Raw genomic sequence first — 16,648 nt, forward strand, 5'->3', positions numbered from 1 at the left:
CTTCAGCTGTTCTTTGTCATGGAAGTATCGTATTGCACCATCTATTTTGAATGATAGTTTTGCAGGATATATCAGTCTTGGTTGGAAATCATTTTGCTTTAGGATCTGGAATACTTCACTCCATGCTCTTCTTGACTTTATCGTTGTGCTGAGAAGTCTGCTGTGATTCTGATAGGTTTTCCTTTGTAAGTGATCTGTCTTTTCTCTCTGACAGCTTTTAATAATCTATTGTGTTGGATTTCTGGGATGGTGATTATTATATGTCTGGGTGTAGTTTTATTTTGGTTATGACTGTTTGGAGTTCTATATGCTTCACTGATCCTGATGTCAGTTTCTGATCTCATGCTTGGGAAATTTTCAGCTATTACTTCTCTAAATATCCTCCTGACATCCTTCATGTTGTCTCCCTCTCTTTCATTAATCCCTATCATTCTTATGTTATTCTTCTTTGCATCGTCTTGCAGTTGTTGAATTGTTGTTTCCTGATTCCTTGTTATTTTCAAAAGATCTTTCCTTTCCTGTTCACTAGCTGCAATCCTGTCTTCAAGGTCTGAAATTCTATCTTCACTTTCATTAAGGCGGTTTTTACAACTTTCAGTGGAGTTTTTTATTTCCTGTATATCTCTGTGCATCTGCATTATGTATTCTGTTTGTTTCTTATATTGCTCGTCTAGGGATTCTATCTTTTTGTTTAGTTCCTCCAATTTTTTATCTGTGTTTTCTTTAGATATATTTAGAATCTCTTTCATTTCTTTTATCATTTCTTCTTTTATCTGGGAGATTATTTCGAGTTTGAATTTCTTTTTTTTTTTTTTTTTTTTTTGTCTTTTTCTTTTTATCGGTACCAGGGATCGAACTCACGACTGCCTGCTTTCAAGGCAGGTGCTTATGCCGCTGAGCTAAACCTCCAGCCCCTTCGAGTTTGAATTTCTTTAAAGCTTCCTGGAGTTGCTTGTCAATTTCAGTGGCTATTGTGTCCAATATATGAGGTGGATGGGATATATTTTCTTCTATATACAACGCTCCTAGGGTTTGTTGAGATGGGCTGGAGGTTTGAGGTTGTAATTTGGTCTTTCGTTTTGTCATTTTCCTATATTTCTGTGTTTCAAGTGTTATTTGAAAGCTTCCTCAGGATCTGTTGAAAATCCCCTTCTATGTTTGGAGCTACTGAGACTCTGGCACCGCGCTACCCCAAGCCATTGGGCCTACAGAACCAGTGGCCCTCCTCTGCCTGCTCAGAACTCCGCAGTTCCAGACAAGCTGGGCCTCAGGGACACTGTGTGCCCACCTGCCCCTTGGAAGCTCCACAGTTCTTCGATCGCAGCCGGGTTAGGGTACTCACCACAGGCCGCAGTGCCTCAGGCACCTGTGGACCCTCCCTGGTTGCAGAGATATCCACAGTCCTCCAGACACATGGAGAGGCCGATGCAGGCACCCCAGATCTGCCCAGCTCCTCCTCTGCAGACTGATGGCCAGGCGCTGCAGCTAAACAGGCTGGGCTAGGCTGATAGTGTGGGCCTGCCCACCCGTCAGGAGCTCAGCAATTCTCCAAGTGTAACCTGAATGGGGAGGCTGATGTGGAAGCCTCAAACCCACCTCTCCCCTTCACTGCACCTGGAAGCCTGGGGGAACTCCAGCAGTCTGGGCGGAGATATCCAGAGTCCACCAGACAGGCAGAGAGGCCGGTGAGGGCACCCCAGATCTGCCCAGCTCCTCCTCTGCAGACTGATGGCCAGGCGCTGCAGCTAAACAGGCTGGGCTAGGCTGATAGTGTGGGCCCGCCCACCCGTCGGCAGCTCAGCAATTCTCCAAGTGTAACCTGAATGGGGAGGCTGATGTGGAAGCCTCAAACCCACCTCTCCCCTTCACTGCACCTGGAAGCCTGGGGGAACTCCAGCAGTCTGGGCGGAGATATCCAGAGTCCTCCAGACACGCAGAGAGGCCAGTGAGGGCACCCCAGATCTGCCCAGCTCCTCCTCTGCAGACCGATGGCCAGGCGCGGCAGCTAAACAGGCTGGGCTAGGCTGATAGTGTGGGCCCGCCCACCCGTCGGCAGCTCAGCAATTCTCCAAGTGTAACCGGAATGGGGAAGCTAATGTGGAAGCCTCAAACCCACCTCTCCCCTTCACTGCACCTGGAAGCCTGGGGGAACTCCAGCAGTCTCCTGTTTTCTTTTCTTTTCTTTTCTTTCTTTCTTTTTTTTTTTTTTTTGGAGATAGGGTCTTGCTATCTGGTTCAGGCTAACTTTGAATTCACTATGTAGCCCAGGCTCTCAAATTCATGGTGATCTTCCTGCCTCAACCTCCCGAATATGTGTGCGCCACCACATCTGGCTAACCACATTTTCTCTAGGATTGGAAGGATTATATCTTTTGATACCACTTATGGCTTCTATCTAGATGTCTCCCCAAATTCTCATGTGCTCATAGTGAGGTTTTTGGGAGGTGACTGGATCATGGATGTGTGATACTGGATTAGTCCACTGATTGGTTTAGTACCATTTTGGGTGTGGATGATGGATTTACAGAACAGGATGCTCCAGCCTATGTGTAGGTGGCACCAACCAATAGACATATAGCCTATAAGAAATAAAAAAGAGGAAGAAGGAAGGCTTGCTCCTTCTTGCCTGCCATGCCATGCTATGGACTGTTTCTCCTTTGCCATGTTGCCCTGCCTTAGAGCCAGCTGACTATTGACTGAAATCTCTACAAGCAGTTAGCTAAAATAAACCTTTCCTCCTTTAACTTGTGGGTGTTCAGTATTTGTCCTAGCAATGAGAAAGTAACTAAGACAAATTCTGGTATGAGAGAAGTGGGGTCATTGCTGACCATGTGGTTCAGAATCCTTTTGAACTAGCTTGAGAAAGGAATTTGGAAAGGTTTGGAGTTGTTGGCTGGAGAAGCACCCTTAGAATGCTGTGAGCCAAGCTTGATGGAAGATTCTGGTCAGCACTTAGCAGACCAGAATTTCAAGAAGTATGCAGCCAGTAAAGAACAGGTGCAGGTTCAGGGAACAAGAATCGCATTGGCAATTGGACTCTGGCTATGAGTGTTGTGCTGTTGTGGCAAGTTTTTCTGCATTTTTCTCAGGCCCAGAGATTATGTGGGAGACAAATTAAGGAGAGTATACTAATTAATCTGATGGAAGAAATTTCTAAGCAGTCTGATTATTTTGTGTTTTTTCAGACAGGGTCTCACTATGTAGTTGAGTCTGGCTTTGAACTCATATGTAGCCTAGGCTGACCTCAAACTCACAGTGATCCTCCTGTGTCAGCTTCCCGAGTGCTGGGATTACAGCTGTGCACAACTACACCTGGCTAGGGGGTCTAATGTTGAGGTGGTAGCATGGGATACTGTTGGAAACTTTTAGTCATATCTGTGTTGAGAATCACAAACAAAGGGTTCAACAAGATGATTCAGAAAGTTTTGAGCTTGGTCAGAAAGAAAGCTCTGGTAAAGTTGCAGCCTACAACAACAGAGCAGTGGAGAACTTGGCTGCTGAGAAAGAGCAGAACAATAGAAAAGATGACCTGTGGACATCACAAGAACCAGCAGGACTCTAGCCTTTGCAGCTTCGAAATTGCAAAAGTGAAAGACTTTGCTTTGCAAGGAGAGCCTCAGGACACCACATTTCAGAATGGTGGAAGACTGTGGATTGAGTTCATAGTCCTCAGCAATCCTGATACTTGACCCCTACAGCTAAGAGAGAAAGGAGTGTGGCTCCTTCTCTAGCTGATGGCAGATGTTGTATCATCACTATGGTGCTGGTTTTAGGCACATGCAGAATACAAGAGTTTTAGAGTTAGATAAGCTTCTGCCTCTATTTTGGAAGAAGGCATGGGAGGCCATGTAAAGCTGTAAGTGTGAAGCCAAAGGTGCAATGGAGAGCACAGAAGACGGGAGAAGCCAGGAACATAGATAATCTGAGGAAATCTGCAAGAAGTGATCAAAGCCAACCAAAAAGAAAACCCATCAGAGCTGCAACCACCACCAACGCTATAGGGGTGGAGCGACCCAAGCCCTTTGGAGTTCACATCTTATCACAGATTGCACCAGATGTTGGACATGGCACTAAGACTATGTTTGTCCTATGGATTTTGCTCTTGCATTTTGTTCCATTCTTTTTCTATCTCCAATTTGTGCCTTTTGGAATGGGAATGTTTACCTTGTGCCACTGTATTTTGGAAGTACTTAATTTTCTTTTCATTTTTACAGGAGCTCTTGGCTTAAATCTCAGAGAAGTATGGAGTAGGATATTGGATTATGGGTGTGTGATTACTGGATTAGTCCACTGATTGGTAAAGCATAGTTGTGGGTGTTGGATTATTGAAGAGTGAAACCCCAACCTGGTTGTGGGTGCAACCAACTAATAGGCTTGTAGCCTGAATAGAATATAAGGGGAAAGAAGAAAGACAGGTTTGATTCTTTCTGTCTACCTTGCCATGGACTGTTTTTCCTTTGCCACACCCCTCTTCTTGGAACCAACTGGCTATGGATTGAATCCTCTACAAACTGTGAAGTAAGATAAACTTCTCTTCCTTTTACTTGTGAGTGTTGGGTGTTTTGATCTAGCAATGAGAAAGTAACTAGACCAGGGTTTCTTAGGCCACACCCTGTCCAAGTCCTACAGAGTCTTTCTCAGGGACATGTTCATCAGAAGTCTGGGGGACTGAGCTGAGACTAATTTCTCTCAGATAACCCCAGGGAGTTAACCTCTTCTCTCTGCACTATGGGTTCAGGTAAAAGATTCTGGTCTATTGGAGTGTGCTTCAGTGTGCATGTCCTTCCTGAAATGCTCAAGCCCCACATGGGGACATCATGCAAAGTAGTCCTTCCCCCATTCTGAATTAACCCCATTCCACATTCAGAGGTTGTACAGAGTCACATGGTATATATGGAACCGTCCAGATGCTTCTTCATACTCCAGATTTACCTTTAAGGTTTGTAGGTGTAGTATCCTGCCTTCCCCTGGGCAGTGCTGGTGAAATAGCATGCATGCCACAGGGCTGCTTGTATCATTGAAACTCTAAAAAGTCCACCATCACTGCTCCTGGATGACCCTTCTAGAGCAGCAGGGAATCCACTGGGGTATATTGTCTCCTGATGGCTCATGCAGGCCCAGGAGAAACTGCTTGAGTGACTTGCATACTTTACAATTTGGTCGCTAATGACTGTCATTTCCCTGTTGTACCAAAAATAGCCTTGAAGATTCCTCTGCAGATTGTGGGCAAACAGAACATCCCACCCATGTGAGACACTGAAGGGCACTGATTCCCTAGTGATTTGGGTAGTGGTAGGTGGGCTCCAGAGGGTTAAAATCAGGCTAGAATGGAGGAGAGAGAAATCAGTGTTGGCTGGAAAGATGGAAGCCTGGGTGCTATGCAGAAGTCTTCATCGCTCAGCTTTGGGATGTGTGTGTGTGTGTGTGTGTGTGTGTACATGCGTGCACACATTTGTTTGTGAATTCTACTGGGTCAATGCCAACAGCGTGACTTCCACTCCTTCAGCAACCCTCAAGTGTCATTTCTTCTATTTGACATACTCTTCCCCTGGTGTCTGCATGGCTCACTCTTATATCCATGGCATTCTGGGGAGACGCCATCCCTGACCACCTCCCCTACAGACCCTAGGTCTTCACGTTCTCACCTTTCCCTGTCTTCTTTCCTCCAGGGATCTTGTCAATGCTTGACTTTTCCTTCTGTATGTCCTTGCCGGTCTCTATTTCTGTCCATTAAATGAGAGTTCTGTGAGTGTTGGAGGACTCGTTTGATTTAAAAAAATATTTTTATTGTAAAGATAGCAAAATCCAACAAAACAAGACAGAACAAAGCCAGTCAAAGCAATGCAGCAAAATTGGTACTGAACTTCAAAGCAGGATACCAGGAAAACAATAATAGCTAAAATAGTATATCTTGTTATCTTCTAGCTGTCCATTCTATCAGGTATAGCAAAATTAAACCCAAAACAAAAGACAATAAAACCAATGAAAACAGTGTTGAATAAAACAAAACAATTGGTCAGAATAAAGCAAAAACAGTGAAAACAATCAAAGACAAGATAGAAGGAAATCCCCCATATTTGCTATATTGCATACTGTCATCCTCCCAAGAGATGCTCCGACTGCTGGTCCCAGGCCTGCAAAATCAACCAAGCAACCAAGCATTTAGTTGCTTTACGTACCTTAGTTTCTATCAACTCAGCCTGTTCTCCGAACCATCCGGTTGGTTAATGGGTAGGGTGCAGGGTGGGGTGAGGTGGTGGCGGCCACGTGAATGGTGTTTGATTCATAGTCTCATGGGACATACTATCTGACTTTTCTCTCCCTGGAACCTGCTCGGCTTGCATGGCTTACCAGAAAGGCTGGCTTTTGTCTGATTTTTGTTGGAACCCAGGCCCTGGAACAGTCAGATGCCAGTATATGAATGAGTGAGGGCTCCTAGAGCCTGGTGTATCTAGTTACTCTTTTTCCCCCAAATTTCTGAAGTTGCTGGTTATAGACAATGTTTAGTGTCCCAGATGATTTTTGGCTTTTTTTGGCACTGGGGATTGACTCCAGGGTCTACTAAACTCTATTAAACTATATCCCTAGTCACTTATAGATATATTTTTATTTTGAGACAAGGTTGCATTAATTTACTAATTGCCTAGGCAGGACTTGAACTTATGATCCTCTTGGTACAGCCTTCCTAGAGTACTGGATTACAGGCAAGCACCAGCAGGCCTAGCTCCAGCTGTATTGCCATCTGGAGAGTCACCTAGATACAGTTCACATTAACTTTCACAGAGTAGTAGCCGGTGATGATTTACTTGGGACAGAGAACAGTGCAGCTTCTCCTGCCCTGTCCGCTCTTCCAGCCCACCAGCAGCTTCCTGTTGCTGACACATCTGTTCTCCTTCTGCACCCTTTCCTCTCAGGCTCTGAACAGAAGGCCTGTGTCTTCTCCCAGGATTTTGTCTTCCTCTGGAGACCACAGCCAATGTCTGTTCTCTCATTATGCCTCCCACTTTCAGAGACTCGTCCCCTCACCTGTGCGCAGGAGCCCCTGCCAGGGGACACATGCCTGTCAGGAGGAGCGGAGGGTGTCTTCATGGTCTCTGCGGCCACTCTTTCCTCCTTTGGTGAAGAAGACTTCATCTCCAAAACAGCTCCAAGCTCTGTTGTCCTTTCTTTCCCCAACCTGAGCTTCCCTCCCAGGACCTGAGTACTTCCTAATGTTGTTTAGGCTGGTGGCAGGGTCTCTGTCCAGGAAGCCTCTCTGTCAATTCCCCTCTCAGTGCTGTCTGCTGCCCCTTCTTCCCCATTCCCTGTGTGACCTTTCAGTGTCCAAATCACACTGAGAGACAAGACTCTTGGGGACCTTGTTCAGAGAGGAAGATACACCCATCCCTAGCTGTGGCCTCTTCTTGTCCTGTCAGCACTGCTCACCGGGCCTCTGGGTCTCAAAGCCAGGAGCGTGTTTTCCTTTGTGAAACAACCCAGAGGGGTGCTGATGCCCCATGTTTCCATGTACTCTGGAAGGTGGGACTTGCTCCCAGCAGGAAAGTGATAGAGGCAGCTGTGGGGCTACACAGGCCCACTGCGTGATGACCCGGTGAGAAGGAGCCGTCCTCTATATTTCATGTCACCACCTAGCTCTGGACCAAGGACACAAGGCAGGATCACTGTCTCAGAAGGTTCTGCAGGTGCTGGGTGTGCATCAGGAAGTGACCTTGGTGTCCAGGAAAGAAGACTGTGGTGGTGGTGGAGGGGGTGGTCAGGTGGCCGTGGGCTCCATCATCCTCAGGGGAAAGTTTCAGGGGGACCCTACCTTATGTGTGTGTTGGCTGAGCTGTGGCTCAGGTCTGCCCATGTCTTCCTTGACAATTCTGGGTAGCTTCTGTCTTCTGCCCTTGTGACTGCCCTGTGGCCCCCCATCTTTACCTGTGAGTGTTGCCGGGCGGAAGGGTGTTATACAGCGACCCCTGGTGGGGCAGGGTCCTCAGAGACCTAGGAAGAAATGGAGCAGAGCAGGTCTGTGGGAGCTCCCCCCCCCCCCCCCCGCAGAGTCTGTTGGGGTAACAGATGGAAATGAGGTTGCATCTCCACCTCCTGAGCCAAAACCAAGTTCTGTCTCAGGGAATTCATTGCCTAGTGTTGACTGTGTGGCCTCAAGTCATCTCCTGGAGGTGCAGAGGAGACCTGCCACCAGTATCAGGAGCTGCAGCAGGCAAGCTGACCAGTTCCAGGTGGTATGAGCTGACCTTGAGCTTAGGATGCAGGTGGCCTTTGATCTCCAGGGCTGTTCCTCTCCGGGTCCTGTTCACTGCGGGTCCCCAGGCCGTGATATGAGTATCAAATCCAAGAGCATGTTCCAGAATCACTCAGAGTCTGAGAAGTGACAGTCGAGAGCCTTAAAAGCACTGCTTCTGCCTGCCTCTTTAATAAGGGAGCAGCAAGAGTTCCTGTGGCATGGGGTAAGGCAGGCACCCCCAATTCTGGGCGTGCAATTCCAACTCTGTGCTGTTACTGTGTCTGTTTGGGAGTGGATTCTTAAAGAGTGACCAAAAGTATACAGTTTGAACATAAAGAGAAATTCTTATATATTTTTTCTGAATAAGACATTTCTCCCTGTAGAGAGCTGATTTTGCCTCTTTCTCTTAGACTTCCCCTAAGGTGCTGACAGGGTCACAGGGGCTGCCCAGGGCTGTGGATGTGAGTTCATACCTCATTTCCTCTTTCCCTGTTCACAGGATTCTGCGTGTCCCCAGGTTGCAAGATAAGCCAGTTAGTGTCCCCTGGTGTGTGATTGTGGACCTGCGAAAACCTACCCCCCTCTGCTGTGGAGGCACAGAAAGTCACCGAGCCATCACCTCTAAGTATGCCTTACCCAGGGCTGTCAGTGACTGATTAGGGAAGAGCCATTTTCTCAGGATTCACAGATATCATTTATGCCACTCCTGTGCATGATTCTTTTGCCAAGAGGGGAAGGATTTCACCTGCTGAGTTGTCATTGGAGGTCAGTGTGCTAGTGCTAGGGGTATTTTGCTCTCTAAGGGGGTACTTGGCAGTGTCTGGAGACATTTTTGATGGTCACACCCAAGAGAGGGAGTCCTGCTGGCACTTCCTGGGTAGTTTCCAGGCGATGATAAATACTCCACAGGGCACAAGCAGTGCCACAAAGAGGACCAGCCAGAAATGTCAGCCGAGAGAGGATGAGAACTCCACGGCACACCCTGCCCCAGTGTCTCCTGCTGTCTTCCCTCACATTGCTGCTCCCTATTCCTCCCTAGTACTCCCCCATCTCATTCCCCGCCTCTTGCATCTTCACCTCGGTTCTCTGAACCCGCCTTTCTCCAAGGTCAACTTCGCGTCATTCCGCCCCTGCCCCTTTGCGCTTCTGGCAGGAAGCGTCCACTAGAGGGCGCGCGGCTCTTCCCTGAGCTCAAAGGACCATGGCTATCCCCGAGACAAATGCAGCGTTTTAAAACTTTTTCCCCCTCATTATAGGGGATTGAATTCAGGGATTTCACACTGAATTACATCTCCAGTCCTTTTTAAAATAAAAAAAATTGAGTCAGGATTTCAGTAGTAAGTTTTTAAGTGGCCCAGGCAGGACTCAAACTTGGTGATCCGCGGACGCAGCTGCTCTCCCTGTTCAACTCCAGTCCCTGGGACAGACACTAGGGACACAGGGAGGATCTTCGTGAGAAGAGGAGGGGAAGGGAAGGTTACAGACACAGTGGCTGTATTCTCATGGTCCGAGTGCCCGTGCCCCTATGTGTGGATACTGGGCGGGGGAAGGATCCTTCCAGACTGGACATACTTCAGTGGTGTGTGGGTCACCCAAGGTCCCTCAAGCAGCGGCCTCAACTGGAAGAATCAGGAGGAATGTGACAACCACCACATTACTAATTCCCATCAGGGCCTGAGGAAACCCTTGGCTCCACTGTCACCTAGATTTCGGACCAGGAAACGGAAGTGCTTTGTCCCATCCTCCCACCCCAGCAGGGACTGGTATTTGTGTGTGAAGGTTCCTCACTGTCTCCTTAGAGGGCAGAGGAAGACTGGGATCTTCCCTAGAATCAGATAAGGGAGGAACACCTGTTCGTTCTAATAGGTGAACCCCACAGGTGGTCCCAGAGGTGGGTATGGCCAGGAGGTACACATCCTGCTGCAGACTGAGTCCATGCACCAGAGTGGGCCCGCTGAGAACCCAGCCTGCTCCCTGTGAACGTCCCCTTGAGGACTTCCGGCCGAGGCTCCTCAGTTCTATTGCTGAGCTCCTAGCCACAGCCTCCTCTTAGGTCTGAGGCCCTAAATGGTTACTTCATCCCAGTCACAAGAATCTGACTGCCCACCTTCCCCGTCAAGCTTCACGTCTTTGGAGAGAGCCTCAGCCTGCCCCTATCCCACCAAGTGTGGCTGGTTGGAAGCAGAGTCCCGGTCACACATTGTTCTCCAGGAAGGGACAGCAGGCAAGCAGAGTGGAGGAGGCCTGGCAGGGCCTATTATCAACCTTCCTGCTTGTCCGCAAGTCAACCTGGGTGAGGAGAAGCCCAGGAAATAGCTGCATTTGCTCTTGTAGATAGCAATGAAAGGTGGACTGTGGGGACTCGCAATTTAATAGGAAATATGAGGGCATTTTATTATTTTGTGTCTGCAGTCTTTTTTGACTTTGGAGCTGCGGTGCATGGATGTCACTGTCAATCTCTATCCCACCTACTTGAGGCACAGCCTTCGGATTCCACACCCTGGTGCGGGGTTGGCACTGGGGGCACCATTAACCTGACCCAGGGGACTCAAATGTTTGTACAGCTGCTGCAGGGAGATGTGCTTTGTGTTGGGAACAGTGTTCTTTCTTTCCTGGGAACTAGGACCCAGCCCCTCACTGAGAATCATTAACAGGGACCAACAGGGGAGGATTTGGTTAATTGACGTTTAGAAACATTTGTGCGACAGAAGTGTGCACAAGTCTGACAGCACCACCCCAAAGGCCTCAAGAAGTGCACACTCAACAATAAGACTTTGGCAGACCCTGCCATAGTGCATTTATCCTCCCCAACGTGCTCTTTCCCACTGAGTTATCCCAAGGCAGGTGTTTTGTAGATTAGACTACATAGCAGTGACTTTAGGTTGCTTTGATCCATTTGATTTTGGATATAGCCCAAAAGGCAGTTTTTAACAGATGATGTAAGTTTGTTCAGTTTCAGGTAATATTTATCTTGAGTCTGGCTTGGGCATGGCGAGAGTCTTGACGAGGTGAAAGGAGTCTCTGAATGCCATGGTGTGAAGTGTCCTGGTTTTAAAAGGAATGATTCAGTGAGCATGTCCTTTCCCACGGCTGGACTGGAGAACTTGCATGAGTCTGCCCAACAAACATGTGGAAAGGGCTCTGTGATGGATGGGGAGGAAGTGAAGACCCACTTTCTCCTGGGATAGCTGAGCGGAGATAACAATCTTGTGAGTACACCTAGGAGGACAAGATCAGGAGAAGGCATGGACCCAATTTCATCCCTGGGCAGAAGGACTCTGTGTGCGCGGAGCTGAGGGTCCTATGGACCTGCATCTTGAAGTAGAGATGAGCTGCTTCCCATGCACCCAAGGCCTGATCTCCCGTGGACTCAGCATCAGCCTTCCCCAGACTCTAGCATGTGCTGCTCCTGCAGGTGCTGGGTCTCTGATCTCTGCCCAGGGTGATGAGACTGGATTGTTTGTAGAGGGGTGGGTGCACCACTCATCATGAGAACCTGGGGTCAGCTCCTCCTGTCACCCAAGGAGAAGCTTGAGGGCCACTGCCCTCCTTCCCACTCGGGTAGGGACCAGGGATTTTCCTGATGAAGTGTGTCCTAGAGACTAAGTCCTTCAAACATACACCACCAAGGGTGCAGTCATGCTAGGACAATCCAGGGACACCTGGAGTAGAGGCCAAGGAGTGGTCTGGATGGGGCAGGAGGGGACAGGCAGTGCCTGCAGGGCAAGGCTGGGCACAGGCACTTTGTCTGGGACCGTGATTCTAGGATATGCATTTGGGAAGGGAACCAGCAGGGATGCAGGGAGTCCCGTGGGCTTATTTCCCCCAGAGCTCATGTTCCATGGGTCTGGATGGTGTGGGGGCAGTGGGTGCTGTCCTGTCCTCAGAATTGTCTCTGTCAACCCCCTCACCTCACCAAGCACATTCATGAATGATTCCCAATGCAAGCACCTGAACACACCTGGGCACTCACCTGAATGTGAAGTTAGAGTCTGAGGTCCTGGAGGAGCCTGGTGGTCACAGTGAGAGCTCAGCCACGGAGGGGCTGCCTGCTCACTGCCTGCCCTACTGTGTGCAAACACCAATGTCTTTCTCTCCTGGCAGTCTGGTCTGGCTTTTCTCTGGATGGGCTCCCTCCTTGGAGCTGGGCTCTGCGCCGCACAACTCACTCTTTCCTCAGGGAAGGGACACTGAGTGGCTGCAGGCTACTTGGGGACAGGTGTGGAGGGAGAAGATGGAGATCACTACATTGGCTGTGTGATCAGAGAATCAGGCGTGGGATGTAGACAGTGGGTCAGCCCAAAAAAGACCACTACAGAGTTAGTATTCCAAGGAGGGCACACTCTGCTGGTGTGCACTGTCGTGCCATTTGTGCCCAGCTGCCCCTTAGAGGATCAGAGATTAGGGGCAGCTTCCTTCCAACTACTAGGGTTGAGGGGTACATGTTGGGCGCAGGCGCTCAACACACCCCGCCCGGGACGATAAGACCACGTCAGCTTCCGCAATGCGCTACGTCCCTCTTTAAATTAGCCAACCCGTGTGCACCTCGTGCTTACTCCGTATTCGCCCCGTGCCGACTCTGTGGCAACCCCTGATTGGCCACAGCTGGATATAGTAGCCAGAGACTGCGTCCCATTCCCGCCCTGCTTCCTCGTGGCAGCCTGTAATTGGTCACGGCCGAATATATAAACCAGAGCCTGCGTAAATAAAGCGGCAGTTCCTGTTACCACCTGAAGCGTCTCCTGTTTCACTGGGGGGCTGCGCCGGTCAGGTACAGAGTTCTTTGAGCCTTTGGGGTGAGGGAAAGGCCTGGGCCTCGTGTAGGGGATAGAGGCAAGTCCTACATGGCTAACCTATCTTTCTCTCTCCAAGAACATTAAACGTGTCCAGGAATTTCTTGTATCTTAGAGGATTGCAGGTCACTTCCTGTGTAGGGTCTGGGGTTTGCTGATCTAGGAGGGTGAGCCCTGAAGGAGCTGATGCAACATGGAAGGCGGGGGTGCTAAGAGTTTTTTTTTTTTTTTTTTTTTTAATTTAAAGAAAAGGAAACGAAAAAAAAATACATGGAAATTAAAAAAAAAGGGTAGAAATAATTCTAAATTACAGACAAACAAAAGGTAAGAAATTGCCAGTTGATAAGTTACAAATTGTCATCTTCGAAATGGCTGTTCAGGTTATAGAATTAAAGTATATAGAATGACATTCAAAAAAAAAATGACCCTACAAACCATTCTGCTCTATGGCCGAACAAAAGCTCTGTAATATGATTATCAGTCCCACCTATTTGTTTTACATCTCTAAGAGGATAAGGTTAACCATATCAAAACAGAACAGAACATTTAAAAAAAAATAAAAAAACAATTTAAAGAAATACAGATTTCAAAGCAAGTCCACTGGAGATCTACCTTATCTATCTAGCTTCTTACAAATAGTTGTCCCTAACTTCACCCACTTTCTATACTTATTGCATATTATAGAACTAATCAAATCATTACAGGATGATGGAGTCTTTTTAGGTCCTCAAGTTCCAAATTAGGGAAGACAATACCAACTACCATCGCATCTCTCATTCTCTTTGTGATAGCCGTCCCCATCTCTGCATATGCTGAAGTTGAGCTGAAGAAACCAGTCCAGAGTCATTTTAATCAGCAAGCAATAGATTGCTAGAATTTATATTATAATGCTACAAAATAAGCCTCGGGTTTTTCAGGTTTCTTCCTCAGAGTATTTGTTCCTATCCTCTCTGTATTATAGGGAAAACCAAGTCATAACAAGACAACGAAACAATTTCCTAGATAATCATGCAATGGATAGGACTTATAAAACTATAATATAAATGATCTTCCGTAGCTACTATGTTTTCTCTTGTTATTTTCAATAGATTTGTCGACAACACTGGCTTATTATAGTTAAACATACTATCACCTATTTTTATAAAAACTTATCTTTGACTGCATTGTAGTATTTGAGAGCTGTTACTGATTCATACCAGTATGGATATCCTTTACATCTTGTCATGCTCAGAGTAGTTTCCTCTACTTTTAGGGTTGATTCTAACACGCATACCGATTTCTAATAGGATCAGTCAAGGCCAACCAATAGTCTTATGATTCAGATACAATTAAGATCAGTCATAGTAAGACAATGTAAGTAATACAGAATTTCAGCCTAAGTCAATAGGAAAGTAAGGATAGTTGCCGTGGTATAACCTGCTATTTTTGGTTCTAGAGGTCTGTGTCCTCAAATCTGATATGAGTGGACAGACCAGAACAAATTTAATTCAATCTAAATATGTCACTAGGACTACTGTGTCTTTTAAATCGTTATACACCATTAGCAATGACCTCTGCTTTTTTTTTTTAAATATAGTTTCAGAGCTGTCTCTACTAAAGACTAGCTTACCGTCTCTGCCTCATGTCTGCTACTCCACTTTTCTGCTATAATTTGTCCACCTTATTCCCTCATTCCATGGTCTGCCCCGTTCACTGAGGCTTCTCTGCCACTGTAGCTGTAATCCTGATATCTCTTCCTCTCTTTCTCTGTAATGTCCTTCAGCGCTCTCTGTAGGGTTGGATTGGTGGCCACGAACTCCCACAGTTCCTCCTTGTCTTGAAAGTATCTTATTTCTTCATTAATTTTTAGAGAGAGTTTTGACGGATATATGAACTTAGGTTGCATATTTTTTTCCTTCAGGACTTGGAATATTTCTCCCCATTCCCTTCTTGACTTAAGAGTTTGTGATGATAAGTCTGCTGTTATTTTGATAGATTTCCCGTTATAGGTAACCTGCATCCTTTCTCTGGCTGCTTTTAATATTCTGTTTTTTTGGTGCATTTCTGGGATCTCGATTATTATATGCCTAGGCGTAGATCTGTTTTGGTTGTAGGTAGCTGGCGTTCTGTATGCTTCTTTTATCTGGATATCATTTCTTTTTGCTATACGTGGGAAATTTTGCTTTAATATCTCTGTGAATATTTTTTGTATTTCATTTTTGGATGTTCCTGCTTCCTCACTCACATTCTTTATCCTTAGGTTATGTATCTTTTTATCATCTTCCAGTTTTAGAATTGCTTCTTTCTGGTTCCTTGTTATTTTTAAGAGGCTTTTTCTTTCACGTTCATAAGCCCTAAATCTCTCTTCAAGTTTCAGAAGGTTGTCTTTAGTTTCTGTCAAGGCATTTTGCCAATATTCAATGGAGTTCTGAGTTTCCTGATATTCTCTTTGGATCTGTTTCATGTATTCTAAGTTATGCTTAAATTCTTCTTCAGATGCTTCTCTTTCTTTTCTGATTTCCTCAGTTCTTCCATCTGTGTTCTCTTGGGCAGGGCTTGTCATTTCTTTAATTAATCTCTTTATATCTTGCCTCACTTGGATCAGGAGTACATCTTTAAATTCCTCTATGAGATCATGTAAGTACTTTTTAATTTCGGCTGATGCTGTGTTGAGTAGAGGATGGTTACTGTGCTTGTTCTCTTCAGTGTTTAGTTCTCTTGGGTTTAATTTCTCCTGTTGAACAGCTGGAGGTTTTTTTTTATTTTTATCTCTTGTCATGTTTCTGGTTTCTTTCAGACTGTCCTGGAGTTCTCTGGCCCTCTCCGAATTGCTTAGGGCCTTTCAGAAGCGTGCTGGCTTGAGTTTTTGCTGTCCTCCCCAATTTGCTGTTATCTGGGGAAGGCTGGGATGTAGGGGCGGTACAGTCTAGACTCTAGCCTCTGTGTCAGTTAGTTCATAAATTAGGCTGTACTTTCTGGTTGTCACTGAGTTGTGACTATTTTGTATCTGCTTATTGGGCCCCAAGCAGAGGCTTGGTTTAGCCCCAGTAGCTCCTGCCAGTTCTCTTTGAATCAGAAGCAGCTGGGTAATGGCACAGGATTCTGCCCAGGTCCCAGCCGTTCTCTTCCAAACCTCTCTGTGATAGGTGCACCAGAAAAGCAGATCTGCCCAAAACAAAGATGGCTCCCACTAAGTTCTCTGTGTGGAGCTGAAGCCAACAAGTAATCAGGCTCTGCCAGGACTTAAGATGTCTTCCACCAGCCCTCCCTACAGGGCGACCTGGTGATGTCACTAAGCTTCGATATCTGCCGCCAGGCTAATATGTCTGCACCAGATTCTGTGTTATTGATTTCCCCGTGGTGGCGGGCCAGCTGTTCTCTGGTCAAACCCAGCAGCAGCGGGGTTTTCTGTACTCACCAGGGTCCGGTGCAAGTCCTCGTTCCGGGACCGCCGCACACCAAGCTGTCCACTTTTCCCCCACTCGCGGCTCAGCGCTGACCGGTCAGATTTCTGTGCACCGTTTAGATTTGAATCGCCAGAGCTTTGTACATCCGCTCTGGTGCAGCGGTGCAGAACTGGCTGCTACTTGGAGTCTCGATCTGGGTCTCAGTTTCCCGCGGTCTCCAAAAGCAACTCAGCTTTTCA

At 47.0% G+C, this 16,648-nt stretch overlaps 1 protein-coding gene across 1 annotated transcript; it reads right to left on the reverse strand.

Moving 5' to 3' along the window:
• Positions 1-4,863: 4,863 nt before the first annotated feature.
• Positions 4,864-7,058, reverse strand: LOC134477077 (carcinoembryonic antigen-related cell adhesion molecule 6-like). The gene is made up of 3 exons (XM_063254010.1): positions 7,027-7,058; positions 5,154-5,322; positions 4,864-4,977 (listed from the first exon to the last, which is right to left on the reverse strand). The coding sequence occupies exons 1-3, from the start codon at positions 7,056-7,058 to the stop codon at positions 4,864-4,866; spliced, it is 315 nt and encodes a 104-aa protein (XP_063110080.1).
• Positions 7,059-16,648: the final 9,590 nt, after the last annotated feature.

Source organism: Cavia porcellus, unplaced genomic scaffold (assembly GCF_034190915.1).
Source record: "Cavia porcellus strain 051 isolate PalLab524CR breed Dunkin Hartley unplaced genomic scaffold, mCavPor4.1 scaffold_7, whole genome shotgun sequence".
NCBI classification, from domain to species: domain Eukaryota; kingdom Metazoa; phylum Chordata; class Mammalia; order Rodentia; family Caviidae; genus Cavia; species Cavia porcellus.